Source organism: Topomyia yanbarensis, chromosome 2 (genome assembly GCF_030247195.1).
Source record: "Topomyia yanbarensis strain Yona2022 chromosome 2, ASM3024719v1, whole genome shotgun sequence".
Lineage (NCBI taxonomy): Eukaryota > Metazoa > Arthropoda > Insecta > Diptera > Culicidae > Topomyia > Topomyia yanbarensis.
The window spans coordinates 98,845,397-98,862,593 of NC_080671.1; the positions used below are offsets into that span (position 1 = coordinate 98,845,397).

General features: G+C 42.8%; 1 protein-coding gene across 6 annotated transcripts; it reads left to right on the forward strand.

Annotated features, from left to right (window-relative positions):
• Positions 1–1,072: 1,072 nt before the first annotated feature.
• Positions 1,073–11,577, forward strand: LOC131678959 (myosin heavy chain, muscle). Of its 6 annotated transcripts, XR_009303772.1 has the most exons (8): positions 1,850–2,194; positions 3,310–3,573; positions 4,795–5,891; positions 6,082–6,160; positions 7,113–8,288; positions 8,357–9,262; positions 9,579–9,667; positions 10,211–11,577. XR_009303772.1 is itself a non-coding variant. In XM_058959420.1 (7 exons), exons 1-7 carry the CDS (start codon positions 1,556–1,558, stop codon positions 10,280–10,282), a joined length of 3,774 nt encoding a protein of 1,257 aa, XP_058815403.1. In that variant the 5' UTR covers positions 1,073–1,555; the 3' UTR covers positions 10,283–11,577. The 6 variants fall into 6 exon arrangements, 5 of the variants coding, with proteins under 5 accessions (XP_058815403.1, XP_058815402.1, XP_058815401.1 ...); XM_058959420.1 differs by lacking the exons at positions 1,850–2,194; positions 6,082–6,160; positions 9,579–9,667 and adding exons at positions 1,073–1,735; positions 6,485–6,563; XM_058959419.1 differs by lacking the exons at positions 1,850–2,194; positions 9,579–9,667 and adding an exon at positions 1,075–1,735.
• Positions 11,578–17,197: the final 5,620 nt, after the last annotated feature.

Sequence of the window (17,197 nt, forward strand, 5' to 3'; positions counted from 1 at the left end):
TCAATTAGTTTGGTAGCTGAGTTCGACTGATTTGACAGCGACTCACATAGACTTTTCAAAATGGCCGATATTACTATACCTCTACCCACCCACTGAGACGTCCAAAAAATTGTTTCAAAATCGTTCAACACGAGTCCAACGATGGACGTTTGTTGAACGGTTATTTGGACGTTGTCCAGATTGGTCCAACGAACGTCCTTCATTGGACAATTTTGAAACCAACCGTTCTTAGAGGGCAGTTAAACCATTCCGGAACCGGTTCGAAATTCTGCGTGGATTCAGCATGGATTCCAGCTCCAATGCATCAACCGATTGAGTGGGAATGTGTTGTTTCCTTTGAGATGGAATCCATACTGAATCCATTCAGAACCTGTTCCTGGATAGGTTTGACGGCTAGTGTGGCGGTGCTAGTGTTTTAACGTGCACTAATTCAAGTGTTTACACAAGTTACATTAATATATTTGTTCGATCATGGATATCTGTTCTCTGTGGGATTAATGTACACGGAAAAACAAGGCATCACTCTCTCTAATAATCAAATTGGTGTTCTCAAATCAGTGTTATCAAAACGACAACAAATCTTGAGAGATCGGATTACATTTTTTTTATTGAATGAGCGATATTGGATACATGTTCCAAGTAGTGGATATTGGATTTACCATTAAGTCCAATGACATCAAATTTCGAGGGTATTGAGGTTACTCAAAAGTGCCAGATTCTGATATTATGATTCAATAAAAAAATTTCTTTGAAAAATACTGCTAACATTTGATTTACTAAATTCGGCTGAATATTGATTCTAGGATACTTATTGGAATGGTTCTATATGAAAATGAGAGCCTCTCTTTGTTTACTTTCCGATCTTTTCCGATTATTATGGATTCGTCATTAATCTTTCCAATTATTTTGCAGCATATATCGAAGGAGTATGATGTTGTCTAGCATTTTATGCAAAGAGTTAAACAGCAAACGCTAATTCGACCGAAATATTAGGGGAGGAGAGTAAACAAAGAGAAGCTCTCATTTGCACATAGGACCTTTTCAATAAGTTTGCTAGAATTGTTATACATAGTTCGCCAAAATCAATCCGATCAGCTCATCTATTAGTTCGGATACATTTGGGAAAGTTTCTAGCAATAAGTTTTTCAAAAAAAGAACAGCTGTCAACCCCTCGGTGCCAATGCGATCTCGCTTCAAAATTACTTCGGAACATTCGTTCCCATGGCCTGCTGCGACATTCATCCCACTATTCAACTGCCTTGTGTACGTTCCCCCTCGTCATTCCCACCGAAAGTGTTTCTTCGGAAACTTCGCCCTCAGTTGTGATTGTCTCTATCAAACGTCACCAACCACAAAAAAGCACAGCTTACCACAGTCCGGAAGCAACACTATTTCCCCCCAAACAGACCAAGAAGATCAATCGATTTTGTTCCAGGAGCTACCTCAACCTAAAAGTTGAAATGAGTTGTCCATAACAAAACCAATTCATCGCATTTCTTTGTTTCTTTTTTTATTGATATCCACGCACCTCGTCTGTACCTATCTGTGTGTGTGTATGTCCCGTCACATCTCGCCCGAACACATTCACCACACGTGTCTGTCCACATCTACCAACAGCTACAAGATCCTAAATCCCAAGGAAGCCGAACAGCAGAAAGACCCGAAGGCCTGCGCAGAATGTATTCTGACCGCCGTTGGTCTTGACCAAGAAATGTACCGTCTGGGCAACACCAAGGCATGAACCCTGATCATTACCCTATGTGTTCACTACCCTAAGTATTTTTTTTTGTTCCATTTCTGTGATGTCTGACCCACTGTTCCACAAATTGTTGAACGCTTGGTGAACCGAAGTCGAACGTCAATGGTCCTGACCCGCTAGGTTATCCACCACAACACTGCCTGCACTCTACCTTATTATACACATAAACACTCTCCAAATAAGGACACGAATTTCCCGGAATGCTAATCTATCAATTGGTTATTCTATCTTTTTCTGATGCCTGCACAACCCTTTTTACCCCTACCATTACCACCCCGCTTGAATACGATCAATCAATCAATCATGACGTTACGCAGTTACAAAATCCTGTGCATCAAGGAAGTTGATCACATCAAGGATGGCAGATCAGCAGCACAAATTATCATCGATCACGTCCAGCTCAACGAAGACCTGTACCGATTAGGCGTTACCAAGGCACGACCGATCAGTAGAACCAATTGGCAATTATTAGCACCAAATTTTGAACTCAGTAGTCGATCATCTAGAGCGTTGTAGTAGAATAGCCGATCGGTTGCAGTACGTAGTGGCAGAAATCCTGCGAGAGCCCTGGATATTCGTTCAAGACCGAATCCGTGGGTTCTCTAGTCAGCGGGATGTAGTCGTCAAATAGGAAGCTCATCTGTACAAAGCGAAGATATCATAGACTACACGAAAGGGGACATTGTGACAATCCCCGGTAGATACGGACTCTGACCCCTCATATGTAATATAACGCGGACGGAACTGTATAGGAAGACATGTACTAACCCATTGTATTATAACCGCAATTGATCACCTAAATCCTGTATTATACATATACTCTTACCTCCCAACACAGATACAAAATTCTGTGCCCGCAAATTATTAAAGAACCCTGTCCAGCTGAAAAGGCATGTCAGCTAATTTTGGCTCACATCCAAGTACCGGAAGAGCAGTTCCGCATGGGCAAGACCAAGGTATAACTGGGCGATCTATGCACGGGTGTTGCGTGAAAATTGCTGTGTTTCTTGCCTCCCGTGACTGCCTCCAAGTCTTAGATCAAAATTTTCAAACAATACTTTTCTTTGATTTGTTGCGTGTTTTTTTCCGCCTAACCAAACCAATCTCTGTGCTTTCACCCGATGAAAAAAAAAATAAATATTTATTACACCATCACAATCTGGTAAATTTCTGCACTCGCCCTAAAATTTTCACACTAAAAATAGCACACTCATACCGATCAACATTGTAGAATTTCACCACAGCCGGATATATCATGAAACCTTCACTCCTCCTACTCGCCCATAAATGTCTCATCTATGCGTCATTTGGTCACTCCTGGACCGCCGCTTTCATCTCTATGTGTATACCGCTTTCACTCGCTCTCATACTATCCTGTTCCAACATACTGTGTGTTCTGTGTATACGTCTTCCGACGGAAGACAAACAACCGTTGATTATGCAAAAGAAAAATATCCCAAAATCTAACCGCTTTCTTTTTCTTCTCCAACCCGAACGTACGATTTTCGCCGTTGTGTCTCCAAACATACTCCCCCGACTCCCCACAATAGGTATTCTTCCGTGCCGGTGTCCTCGGTCAAATGGAGGAATTCCGTGACGAGCGTCTGTCCAAGATCATGTCCTGGATGCAGTCCTGGTGCCGTGGTTACCTGTCCCGTAAGGAGTTCAAGAAGATGCAGGAACAACGCGTTGCCCTGGAGATTGTCCAGCGCAATCTGCGCAAGTACCTGAAACTGCGTACCTGGGCCTGGTGGAAACTGTGGCAGAAGGTCAAGCCGCTGCTTAATGTTTCCCGCGTTGAGGACCAGATTGCCGTAAGTATTGCGCGCCTGCTTTCGACACGATCGGTACGACGACACTGCTGCCGAGTTGTAGTGGACCACGACGACGGGACGAAGTTAGATTTTCCATTCGATTCGACCACACCCACCATTTTCACCTGGTGCAATAATTAACCAACAACCAGCCGAGTGGAACCGAATCCGGCGGTGATTCAATGGTGCTAAAAATACTCCAGCATCACCTTTGCTGACCAGAAGATATTACGAAAACATTCGCCGCAGAACGCGCGCGCTGATGAGGAGGAAATTAACGGACATAAAAATCATTCGCACTTCCACGAATAATTCCCGCGTCTAATGGGCGATAGAATGCACACCTCGTGCGCGCTGATCGTCTTGAGTAGGAAAAATTATTTATTTTCCCCGTGTCGGGGCTGGAAAATCTGCAAGCACTTTCAGAGGAGGGCTACGAAAATGTTCCGTGCTATTTCTGAAAAAAATTTCTGCTTCGCCAAAATTTCTCCCCATGGCATTTATATAGCACATATGCGGAGCAGGAAATCGTTTCGACCTGTCTGAACCCACCAAGCAGGCAGTCCGCTAGCGTCGCACCTCTCCGGAAAATTCTAAAAACCGCGAATGTCTTGCGTGTTTTAGTGGCCACTCGGAAGCAAATAAATAAAAATATTTTTTCGCGTAGGAGATGATACGATCATGATGAGCCACTCCTAGCTTGTGCGTATTCGGTCGGGTCTGGAGCACGAAGGTGTACCGAAGCGGACGACATCGTCGTCTTCGGTTGCACACCTTTCGCTGGATTTAGTCTGCACTCCAGTACGGTACAGTACAGTCAGTACAACAGACGGACCTCTACCTGAGCTTTACGTGGTCCAACGAATTCTTAGTCCTACCATCAATCAGTATTTTGCCCAGTGGTACAAGTTAATGTTTATCCCAGAACCAGTAGCATTTCTCTAGAAGCATTTTCAAACGAACCATAGTGAATTAGCTCATTCTAGTGAGTGATTGAATCGAACCATACACAAAATGGAAAATCCAACCGAACCCGAAGTGGAAGTTACCTTTAATTTGAATTGCCGAGATGCATCGGATGCATCGGTCGAACTAAACGGTCCCAACCCAACAGTGAAAGCAACCGGACCGAAGGCAGTCGCAAGTGTCGTCGTCGAAGTCGATGAAAACTACTCGCAAATCAGTGCTAAAAGCGGCTCCAATTCTAAATCCAAATTACAGAAACTGGAAGAGAAGGCCCAGAAGGCTCAGGAAGCTTTCGAGAAGGAAGAGAAGCTGCGCAAGGAGCTGGAATCTCTAAACAGCAAACTGCTGGCTGAGAAGACCGCCCTGCTCGATTCGCTGTCCGGTGAGAAGGGTGCCCTCCAGGAGTACCAGGAGAAATCCGCCAAGTTAACCGCCCAGAAGAACGACCTCGAGAACCAGCTGCGCGACACCCAGGAGCGCCTGGCACAGGAGGAAGATGCCCGCAACCAGCTGTTCCAGACCAAGAAGAAGTTGGAGCAGGAAATCGGTGGCCAGAAGAAGGATGCCGAAGATCTGGAACTGCAGATCCAAAAGATCGAGCAGGATAAGGCCTCCAAGGATCACCAGATCCGCAACTTGAACGATGAGATTGCCCACCAGGACGAACTCATCAACAAGTTGAACAAGGAGAAGAAGATGCAGGGTGAGGTCAATCAGAAAACTGCCGAAGAACTGCAGGCCGCCGAAGATAAGGTCAACCATCTGAACAAGGTGAAGGCCAAGCTCGAGCAAACTCTGGATGAACTGGAGGACTCTCTCGAGCGTGAGAAGAAACTGCGCGGTGATGTTGAGAAGGCCAAGCGCAAGGTTGAGGGTGACCTGAAACTAACCCAGGAAGCCGTCGCCGATCTGGAACGCAACAAGAAGGAACTTGAGCAGACCATCATGCGCAAGGACAAGGAAATCTCCGCCCTGTCCGCCAAGCTTGAAGACGAACAGTCCCTGGTCGGCAAACTGCAGAAACAGATCAAGGAACTGCAGGGTCGCATCGAAGAGCTGGAAGAGGAAGTCGAGGCTGAGCGTCAAGCTCGTGCTAAGGCTGAGAAGCAACGTGCCGATCTGGCCCGTGAACTCGAGGAATTGGGTGAGCGTCTTGAGGAAGCTGGCGGTGCTACTTCCGCTCAGATTGAACTGAACAAGAAGCGTGAAGCTGAACTCGCCAAACTACGCCGTGACTTGGAGGAGGCCAACATTCAGCATGAAGGCACTCTGGCCAACCTGCGCAAGAAGCATAACGATGCCGTCGCTGAGATGGCCGAACAGGTCGACCAGCTGAACAAACTGAAAACGAAGTAAGTATTATCGAATTTAGCGGAATGTTCTAGATTTTCTCTTTCACAGGTCTCCGTCACCAGAAAGATTGGTTGGAATGGATACATGAATGTGGCAGTGATTCAACGAATGTCTAAATGCGTCTCTGTTTTCTTATTTTTCTCTCCTTGCGCGACCTTACCCTACCGGAACTGTTCTAACTTAAACTAGGGCCGAACACGATCGCGCTAACATGTACAATGAGCTGAACAACACTCGCTCCGCTTGTGATCAGCTTGCCCGCGAAAAGGTAACGTATTCCCTTTCCTGTCCCGAATACTGCCTTCCGACAAATCTGCAAAATGGCAGAGCAGAGAGTTGATGACTGAGCATGGTCTTCCACCACATCACCAAAATCCAAGTAGAACCACACAAAAAACATGCATCCAACCAGCCACCACCTCAGCGAACCCAACCACCATCACCACCACCACCACCGAGAGTAGATGCAGCAGCGGCAGTTGTTGGAAACCTTTTCTTACGATAATCAAAAATTCTTCTTTTATCGCTACTGTAGAATCAAGCAGTACTCCGAATCTAACCGCCAAATGTTTTACCGTTACTCTTTCCTCAGAGCCGAAAAAGAGAGAGGTCAATACTTCGCTGAAATGAACGACTCCCGTCTCAGCTTAGATCATTTGGCCAATGAAAAGGTATTGGGAAAAATTGCAGCTTTCACAAACCAAAATCGCAGTTTTTCTTTTCGAGCTAATCTCAAAAACTTTTTCTAGCCTGTATGAAATGAAAGTATCTCTAATCAGAATGCTGCTTTCTAAAATTAGTGATAAAACAAATGGCAAATAATTTTTGGAAAAATTCTTGCTGGTATAATTTAAAAATAGCTTCTAGCGAAGTCACACTCTAAACTGCTGTAAAATATTAGCACATTTCCTATTCATACAACTGCACTACTATCGCAACTAAAGTAAGCTGAAATTATGCACCAGTCACACATTTCAAGCACCAATAACACCAACCCATCCTGCTCACACACCGAACCATCTTGAAGATATTAAATCACCACTTAGAATAATACTCACCCCGGTTTACGAAGAAGAGAGAAAGAAATCTCAACATGCACAGCCTCAGCTTCTGTAAATTGAGCGGGCAATTGCCTCCTCCCTCCCATCCGTAGCGATACTAATCGTTTCCATCTTTTTTCTTCTGCGTTTCGTGACGTTCCCAACCAAAAATAAAACCAGGCCGCCCAAGAGAAGATCGCCAAGCAGCTGCAGCACACCCTGAACGAAGTGCAGGGCAAGCTGGACGAAACCAACCGCACCCTGAACGACTTCGATGCCTCGAAGAAGAAGCTATCCATCGAGAACTCCGACCTGCTCCGCCAGCTGGAGGATGCCGAATCGCAGGTTTCGCAGCTCAGCAAGATCAAGATCTCGCTTACCCAACAGCTCGAGGATACCAAGCGTCTGGCTGATGAGGAAGGCCGTGAACGTGCCACCCTGCTCGGCAAGTTCCGCAATCTGGAGCACGACCTCGACAACCTACGCGAACAGGTTGAGGAGGAAGCTGAAGGCAAGGGAGACATCCAGCGTCAACTCAGCAAGGCCAACGCCGAAGCGCAGTTGTGGCGCAGCAAGTACGAATCGGAGGGTGTTGCCCGCGCCGAGGAACTGGAGGAAGCCAAGAGGAAACTGCAGGCACGCCTCGCCGAAGCCGAGGAGACTATTGAGTCGCTCAACCAGAAGTGCATTGCCCTGGAGAAGACCAAGCAGCGCCTGTCCACCGAAGTCGAAGATCTGCAGCTCGAGGTTGACCGTGCCACCTCGATTGCCAATGCTGCCGAGAAGAAGCAGAAGGCCTTCGACAAGATCATTGGAGAATGGAAACTCAAGGTCGACGATCTGGCCGCCGAGCTGGATGCTTCCCAGAAGGAATGCCGCAACTATTCCACCGAACTGTTCCGTCTCAAGGGTGCCTACGAGGAGGGCCAGGAGCAGCTTGAAGCCGTCCGTCGTGAGAACAAGAATCTGGCCGATGAAGTCAAGGATCTGCTGGACCAAATCGGAGAAGGTGGCCGCAACATTCACGAGATTGAGAAGTCTCGCAAGCGCCTGGAAGCCGAAAAGGACGAACTGCAGGCCGCTCTCGAGGAAGCTGAAGCCGCCCTGGAACAGGAGGAGAACAAGGTTCTGCGCGCTCAGCTCGAACTGTCTCAGGTCCGTCAAGAAATTGACAGACGTATCCAGGAGAAGGAAGAGGAATTCGAAAATACCCGCAAGAACCACCAGCGTGCCCTGGACTCCATGCAAGCCTCCCTCGAAGCCGAAGCCAAGGGTAAGGCTGAGGCCCTGCGCATGAAGAAGAAGTTGGAAGCTGACATTAACGAGCTTGAAATCGCTTTGGACCATGCCAACAAGGTAAGGTGATATCTGTCGAAAAGAAAACACGTGTTTAATAAATTTTTATTCATCTTTTCTGCTAACAGGCTAACGCTGAGGCCCAGAAGAACATCAAGCGCTACCAGCAACAACTGAAGGACATCCAGAGCGCCCTGGAAGAAGAACAGCGTGCCCGCGATGATGCCCGTGAACAGCTCGGAATCTCCGAACGTCGTGCCAATGCCCTGCAGAACGAACTTGAGGAATCCCGCACCCTACTGGAACAAGCCGACCGTGGCCGTCGCCAGGCTGAACAGGAACTGGGTGATGCTCATGAGCAGTTGAACGAAGTTTCTGCCCAGAACGCTTCGATCGCCGCTGCCAAGAGGAAGCTCGAATCGGAACTGCAAACCCTGCATTCCGATCTGGATGAACTGTTGAACGAAGCCAAGAACTCCGAAGAGAAGGCCAAGAAGGCTATGGTTGATGCTGCCCGTCTGGCTGATGAACTCCGCGCCGAACAGGACCATGCCCAGACCCAGGAGAAACTCCGCAAGGCCCTTGAACAGCAAATCAAGGAACTGCAAGTCCGCCTGGACGAAGCCGAAACCAACGCTCTCAAGGGAGGCAAGAAGGCCATCCAGAAACTGGAACAGCGCGTCCGTGAGCTGGAATCCGAGCTGGACAGCGAGCAGAGAAGACATGCCGATGCCCAGAAGAACCTCCGCAAATCCGAACGTCGCATTAAGGAACTGACCTTCCAGTCGGAGGAAGACCGCAAGAACCACGAACGCATGCAGGACCTCGTCGACAAACTGCAGCAGAAGATCAAGACTTACAAGAGGCAGATCGAGGAAGCCGAAGAGATCGCCGCCCTGAATCTGGCCAAATTCCGCAAGGCTCAGCAAGAACTGGAGGAAGCCGAGGAACGTGCCGACATCGCCGAACAAGCTGCCACCAAATTCCGCACCAAGGGACGTGCCGGTTCGGTGCAGCGTGGTGCTAGCCCAGCAGTAAGTACAATTTAAACCTTCGCACCCGCTTATCTACTACCTTTCTATCTCATTCATCGTCATCAAACGCGAGATTTACTGAATGGCCTACTGGGTGAAGCCCCGTCAGGAAATATTGTTTTCGACCAGCCATCTTTTTTTTCGCTAGATTGACATATTATACCCAGGAGAACAGGGACCGATGACAAAATGACTATTTATTAGATGTAAAATACCTACTATTACGGTTAACTTTTAATACATTTGCAAGACAATACATTGAAAACGTGAAATCAAACCTGGAGCCTAATTCTTACTTTCTCTTGTGTTGATTCAGCCTTCGGTCATCAGAGCGTAAGAGCGCTACTAGAAAGCAAAAGATTATCCGTCTTACAATCGAATGAACCAAACTATCCGTTCACAGTTGTAAGTGTCCAAAAGTGTAGCTACCCAAAATAGCAAGAGTGTATTTTCCTACATTTCCCCATTAATCCAGCCTTCAGTATGTATCATTTTTTTCGTTCGGTCAACATCTGTTGATTAACGACGATTCTATGTTTTTCTATGTTGTTGACTATTCCGTTTTTTAATTTGTCAATTCATTCACCGATGGTAACTTCAGTTCCTACCTGTTTGATGTGTCATCATACAAATAATAATCACATGCACCGAAATTTCATTATCACGAGCTCGGGAAAATATTCCCGAATTCATATCTGCATTCGAGTCACTACAGAAAGTGATGTTCAAAGAAACCAACATTTTCTTCACTTTACTATTCAAAAAAAATCTGCACACCTATATTCACAAATGCCCTGAATCAAACATAAACTTCAACTTAACGCAATCACTTCGCATCGTTTGACAATAATTCGAGACCATTGTTTGCGACCATACAATTCACCAAAATCAGTACGTCACACTTGGTACTTAACAAAAACCAAACTCTGTGTTTTTTATCTTTCACAGCCCCAGAGACAATCTGCCTTACCCGGATTCGGAGGTTTCAACCTTCCCACATTCGACGACCATGCTTTCTAAATACTAAAACACCAGCAAACGTTATTGTTAGAAAAAAGGCTACACATTTTATTTATTTTATTTACACTTAAACACACACAACCATTCGCGGACGTCACAAAACATCAACTCAAACAAAAGATTTCAGAGCCGATCAGCGTCACACGGTCCCCGTTTTCAGTCTATTACTCACACACAATCGCCTTTGCGTTGACAGTTTAGCAAGCCAGCATGGTACAGGAGTGAGAGAGAGAAAACAACAACAACAACCAACCAACCAACGCTCACATATACACATTTGTTTCAGCCCGGACAAGTAGTATTGTTTTGTGTTGTGTGAGAGATGAAACCGGGTCCTGTGTGTCACTAACAATGTAATGGATTCCCTTAAAAGTGCTTTCGAGCGAACGTCACGCGAAGAGAGAAAAAAAAATCGCCTGTCATCGAAAAAAAACCAAACTGCAAGAGAAGAAAGCAATCCATCAAAACATATTGATAATGAAACATTGTTCTAAGTTATCATGTTTTAATTATTATTTACTTTTGTATTCTTTTTTTTTTACTTTCGCTCTGAATCTTTTATAATTTTATTAATAAAAAATGTATTTATTTTTATTAATTAAAATAACGAAATAAGATACTATTCGAACTATAAAAATGAAAATGATTTAGTTTTTACTATGAAAAACAAATACGCTTCGCCGACGAACAATCCGAATATGCTTTGAAACGACTGCTGCTTGCCAACTGTAGCCGTCCGTTGCTTTGGTTTGCGATGCGTAGTTCGTTTAGCACAGCCCTCAATGAAAACGACATCTTGTTAGGCAAAACAAATAAAAGAGACACGTTCAAAACCAACATCCAGCATCAGGCCCCAAACTATTCAAAAAAAAACTATTAAGAAAACGGCTTTCATCCTACCAAGACCGGTGATGATTGCTAAACGTTCGACCGCTTCCAACTGTCATCCCATTCCTGGCGAGCGAATCCGAAGCACTAGGCAGGGCTATGGTTCGGCGTCCAGCAGCCGTCTTCAAAGCTGACCCAGCAAAATCCAGAAGCGAAGACCGCATAGACTCTTCAAAACGAATCTTTTTTCACGACTTTATTATAAAAAAAACGCTGAAAGAGAGAGAGAACACTAGAAGAAAACAAAAGCAGCTAAAACCTAATTCGTATTTGAATTTAGTACTATCCTGTAGAGAAGAAGAAGAAGAGGGAAAGGGAAATTTCTTGGAGAGAAGCAAGCTATTGTAAATGTATATGTGTGAAAAAGAAAACCCCTAAAAAATAAATCAAACTTTATTAAAAAATTATCTGAACACTTTTCGGTAACTGTCTTTCTCCGAACTTGTTACCCATCCAATATCCCGACAAGCGATTTCGTTCATGAATGTTGTTTCCTTCGATACAGTTGTGTTTTAATTCGTTCCTAATCATGAAAATGAACTGATGAAATTCCAGATAGCGAGCAAAAACTATTCAAAATTTGTGGTAGGTAGTTATTCTCCAGAAAAAGACATGCGGAGACGACATCTTGAACCAGCGAAACTGTCAAATTCTTGAGCCAGCCTCGTTATGGGAGCACTGCTAAATTTCAACAATAGAATTGAAGGTTGCTATTTTGTCAGAATTTATCTCCGCATATCTCTGCCTGGAGGATAACTGGTGGTAAGTAGTACATTCAATCAGCAGGCCTTGAAGGAAAGGGATGTGATTGGACAATCGGTGCTTCTTATGTTTTTTGTTTTCCTCATTTTAGAATCAAGGGAATTTATCCTAATGATATCCCAGAATAGGTGGGAAGAAATCGAACACCCAGGACAGGGTGGTCCAGAATCGGTATCGACGGGTCCCGTGCGAGACCAGCTAGGAATGAAGTGAAAAGATTTTCGGAAAAGTGAAGCAAAGAAGTATACGCTCCTGATCAGGATGAAACAAATGGACTAAATGAACAACTATTCAAATGATATTGGTACATTTTAGAAGTTTCAGGATTTACGACATAATTGCAGAAAAAGGAACAACTGACAAGTATGTTTTCTTTTTCATTATTCTTCTGTGTTGTACGTCTGTAGATTAACCCATTCATGCCCATGTTGTTTGTGGACAACAACGTTTTTAAACAGCTATAACTTTTGATTGGGGCAAGATTTGCTCACAAAAACAAGTAAGGCTAATAAATGTGACTATTGGCTTTCATTTGAGCATTAACGGTTACACGGATCAGCTCTAGAAATGAAGTTATTGCAATTAGTCTGATTAAACTCCGATGGAGCAGTGCTGCCAGGGACCGTTCACGTAGACGGCGGAAAATTATTTTTTCATATAACTTCTTTATGTTGCAATATTAGTGAAAACTAATAAAACTTATCAATTTGGACTATTTTTGGCTACGTTTTCCATGCAGTTGGACTATTGTAAATATTCTAGGAGAATTGCAGTGAGCATTAGAAGGTAAAAATTGAGCAGCTTCTAGCACTGCAAGGAAAGCACCTACCTTTATGAAAAATGGTTTTTGGAGTTTCTTGACCTCACCGTTTTAAAGAAAAAATAGTTTTGAAACCCTACATGCACTAGAAAAAAGTTGGGCATGAAAGGGTTAACTGTGGGATTTGAATTTCAACTTGAAATAATTTTGGAATGGATGATGACTCTTTAAAAAACCTGTTTTAATCCACCTAGCGGTGTAATTGTATCTTTCTCAATTATGAACACTAGGATTTCAGGGTTGGTTATGTTCATTATAAACCTTCTAATGTACAAATTGGGTCATTAAAAGAGAAAAAAAGTCGTTTTTTATTACTTATTGCAACAATGTTTTTTCCAGCTCAGGAAACGTGAAAATAATATTAAAATTTAAAATAAAGAAATATGTTGACAGTCTGGATTTGACACTATAGGAAGGATTTGACATATCGAATTTTACGACAAATGATGCCCTGTCAGAAAAAAATTGAGGCATGTTTTCTCGGTTTTTTTTATTTGACATAAACACCACTGACCTTTCTACTCCCATTAAAAAAGAAACGGTGCCGCATTTTTTCGTGAGAAAAACAAAAAAATGCACTGCAAAAACCGGTTGAGGTTAGGTATTTCGTGAGGCAAACAAACCAAACTCCTTTGGTTTGACTTTGCATCTGTGGTTGTAAATGAACTGTCAGAAATCTCAATACAATGAATATAGTTTTTTTTTCATTTTGGGTGTTGTCCTGATAGGCCAGATGTAAACAACCGCAGTGTAGGAAGGATCTTTTATGCCCAAAAGGTCTAAACCCCAAAAAGCGTTCACAATTTTTTTCCGGAACAGCCAGGGAATTATTACATTGAATGTGGCATCGAAAATTCGAATTTGAGTTCTGAAGTTTCGTGAGTTCATGCCTTTTGAAAGTTAAATTTTAGTTCTGGCTTATATGGGAATTTCATATGTGACCGGACGGTTCAATCTATATTTCCGGAACCATATAACCGATCGTATGCGTAGGGGAACGCGGGGCAAGTCCGACGCCTTAAGCGCAATAATTTTTCTAAAATTCCACAATGCTCCTAAAATTGTATATTCTGTACATAATCCTTGTTTAGGTGGTTCTTAACAAAATATATTTTTTTCAGCGTTTCAAAAAATTGAAATCATTAAAAAATATTGGTTGCCAAAAAAGGGAGAAAAATGACATTTTAAAAACGCTGCGGGTAAGACCGACACCCCAAAGGGGCAAGAGCGACACCCTTGTTAGTTTTCTTTTTGTCCATTTTTTTTCATTAAAAATGTGTTGTGTATATGTGATAAAGTGTAATTATGTGTTTATGAGTATGCGTGATGCAATTGCATGCTTTCTGTAGTTTCATCGCGTAGCAATTTGGTCGGCTTGAAACAATACTGATAAATAAATGCAAAAAACATAGTTTCCGTGTATTTCAACTATTAACACGACGTAATTATAGAATAATTGAACACAACAAATATGCCGAGTCGTTTCTATCTAATCAAAAACGAACCCAATCATCTAAACACCGTGTCGGTCTTACTCCACCCAAAAACTGTCGGTCTTACCCCAGCAGCGCACATTTTTGTTAAATGCTCAATTAACAGTATTGAAATACTCAAACTTATCTTTAATACACACAAATAACGATATGGGGAGTAGAATAGAACGTGTGACAAAAAACTGGTCATTTTCAAAACTTTTGTGTTATTAAAACCTTAAAATGTATCAACTAAAAATAAAATCCAAAAGCGCATCAACTTTGCTTTCGCTTGTTTTGTTTATTTTGTTGTCGTTTAATGAACCCATATGGCATCAATATGTATCGAAATGCCTAAAATAATCGTACTAATAATATCCTGTCATTATTATCGTATGATTTAAAATTTGATATCTGGGAAAAGTCGCGGGGTGTCGAGCTTACCCAGGGTGTCGGGCTTACCCCCAGTTCCCCTACCATAGACGTCTGTGGGAATAATACACAATAATTAATTTGGGACTTAGTTTGTGAAATCGGCAAAATCTTGTGAGTTTGTTAATATTGATAGATGGTTACTTTTCCGTGGCACTTCTGGAAGTGTTTGTGATGGTTAATGTCGTCAATGAGACTCGCTGACCTAGCATTGTAAATGCAATTTGTTTGACACACATTCTACCGAAATTTTGACCCTTTTGCATTCATCGCGGTATTGGTTTGAGTCGGAATTTTCTATGTGACCGCACGCCACAACCCGTAACTCCGGAACCATAAGTCGGATAGGAATTAAATTTAATAGCGGTTTACGTTGTTATGAAAATTTCCATTTGAAACAGAAGTTGGTTCAAATGGTCTAGCCATTTCCAAGAATCCGATGTAATTGTTATGTTAAATTTGGATACTTTCGCTGGGTCCGTCGATGTGGCCAATGTAGCCAAAGAGACTTTGAATGACTGTTCGTGACTTAGAACTACAAAGCAGTTGTGTTCACATTTTTGAAAAATTTTCACATTTATTCATTCATCGCAGTACCCGTTGAAATTTGGTTTTTCTGCATGATCGTACTCATCACCCTGTAATTCAGGAACTAGACGTCGGATCCACACAAAATTTCATAGCAGCCGATGAAAGCGTTGTATCTTTCATTTAAGACTAAGTTTGTGAAAATCGGTTTAGAAAATTCCGAGAATCCGATGTGGACAAATTATAACAAGATTTTATATGTAACCGTACTCTTCACCTCGTAACTCCGGAACCAGATGTCAGATGAAATTCAATAGCAACCGATGGGAATATTATACCTTTAATTTGAATCTTTCTACAGATCGGTTCAGCCATCTCTGAGAAACTGACGTGGAATTTTTTTTAGTATATCCGCACATACACACACATACATACACACATTCATACACATAGACTTTTTTCGATCTCGACGAACTAAGTCGAATGGTATATAAGACTCGGCCCTCCGGGCCTCGATTAGACACAGTGGCGGCGCTAAAGGGGGGGGTCAAAGGGGGCAGCCCCGGGCGGCAAAATTTAAGGGCGGCAAATGTTGCTCAACATAACCATCTAATAGTGATTATCATTGTTCATTAATCGCGATAAACGTTAAGTTCGTGTGAAACGTTTGAATTCATATTGTTTTGGCGACTGTAAAATGATGTAAGATGATGATGAAGTACGACGGATCTGACGGAACAAAACAATATATATCTGAACCTGAACCTCAAACGTAACGATCTTAGCAAATGCAAGCGAAAATTGTTTTTAAAAAATCCTTTATTAATAACGTAACTGTTTTTGAGAAGAAATAAAATATAATGGCCCGAAGTTAACAAAAGGAAGAATAAAGGTGAAAGTGCAGTTTATGTCTCACAAATAAGGAACAAGAAAAAATGAATTCTTGCAGCTATAATTGAAAGTAAATTTGATGTTAACTTTTTTTCTTATGTTTATATTAACACTGTCTAATTGTGGCAAATATATCCCACACGCTATACGGCGTTTTATTTAATTTCAATAACGTTTCCAAACTTTTGAGAATTTCCAACACTTGCAATTGCAATTGGTTTTTGACAACGGCGAAATCTTTGCACTATCCCCTCTAACTCTCTTGTTACCTACCGTACCAAACAGTCTAATACCACCATACCCTTTGCTGTATCAGTGTGTCGTCTCTAGCTCACTCCGTTAATTGCCGTTTGTCCCCAGCTTCGCAGAGCACGAGAAATCCTCAGGTTCCCACCATCGTGGTCGATCTACCTTGCTCGTTGTGGCTACTTCTGCCAGTTGGATTAGTTTCGGGAACAGTTTTTACCGGGTTGTCGTCCGCAACTTAAACGTGCCCAAATCAGCACAGCCTCGTATATTTTGCTGTGTTAACGATTGATAGTATAGTCACAGAGCCACAACGTGATCTTCTGATGCCCTTGGCGGATTCTCAGTTAGAACACCACTTTGACTTTCCTTTTTTGTTCGACTTTAGAGCAATAATTGAGTGTGTAATTGAAAATCGCACACTAATCGTGACTTACTTTATGACTTATCGGCACCTAGTTTATAAAGTAAATCAAGATATCGAAATGTGAAGACTTTTATAAAAAGCACGAAAAGTTACACGGAAAATGAAAACCATTAATATAGAGTACCAAGAGATCACTAAAGTTTGAAGACATGTAAAAAATAACTTCACTGCAGATTTGTTTACCGAGGTTAGGTGCTTGATGCCGAGGGCCGAAGCCTTTTTTCAGGAGACATTATGACTGACTGACAGCACCTAAATGTCGGTTTGCATAGTTGAGATCGACGGTGTTGTTACCGTTTCGATTAGGTGATGCGTGGGGTGAAGCGGTTTCTCCAGTGAGTGAAGATTTTGGATGGCAATCTCACAGGACGGGACAAAATTGTATGTCCCTTCAAACTCGTATCCTTTAGCAGTATTGCTGTGTTGGATTTGTTCTTCACAAGGTTCGT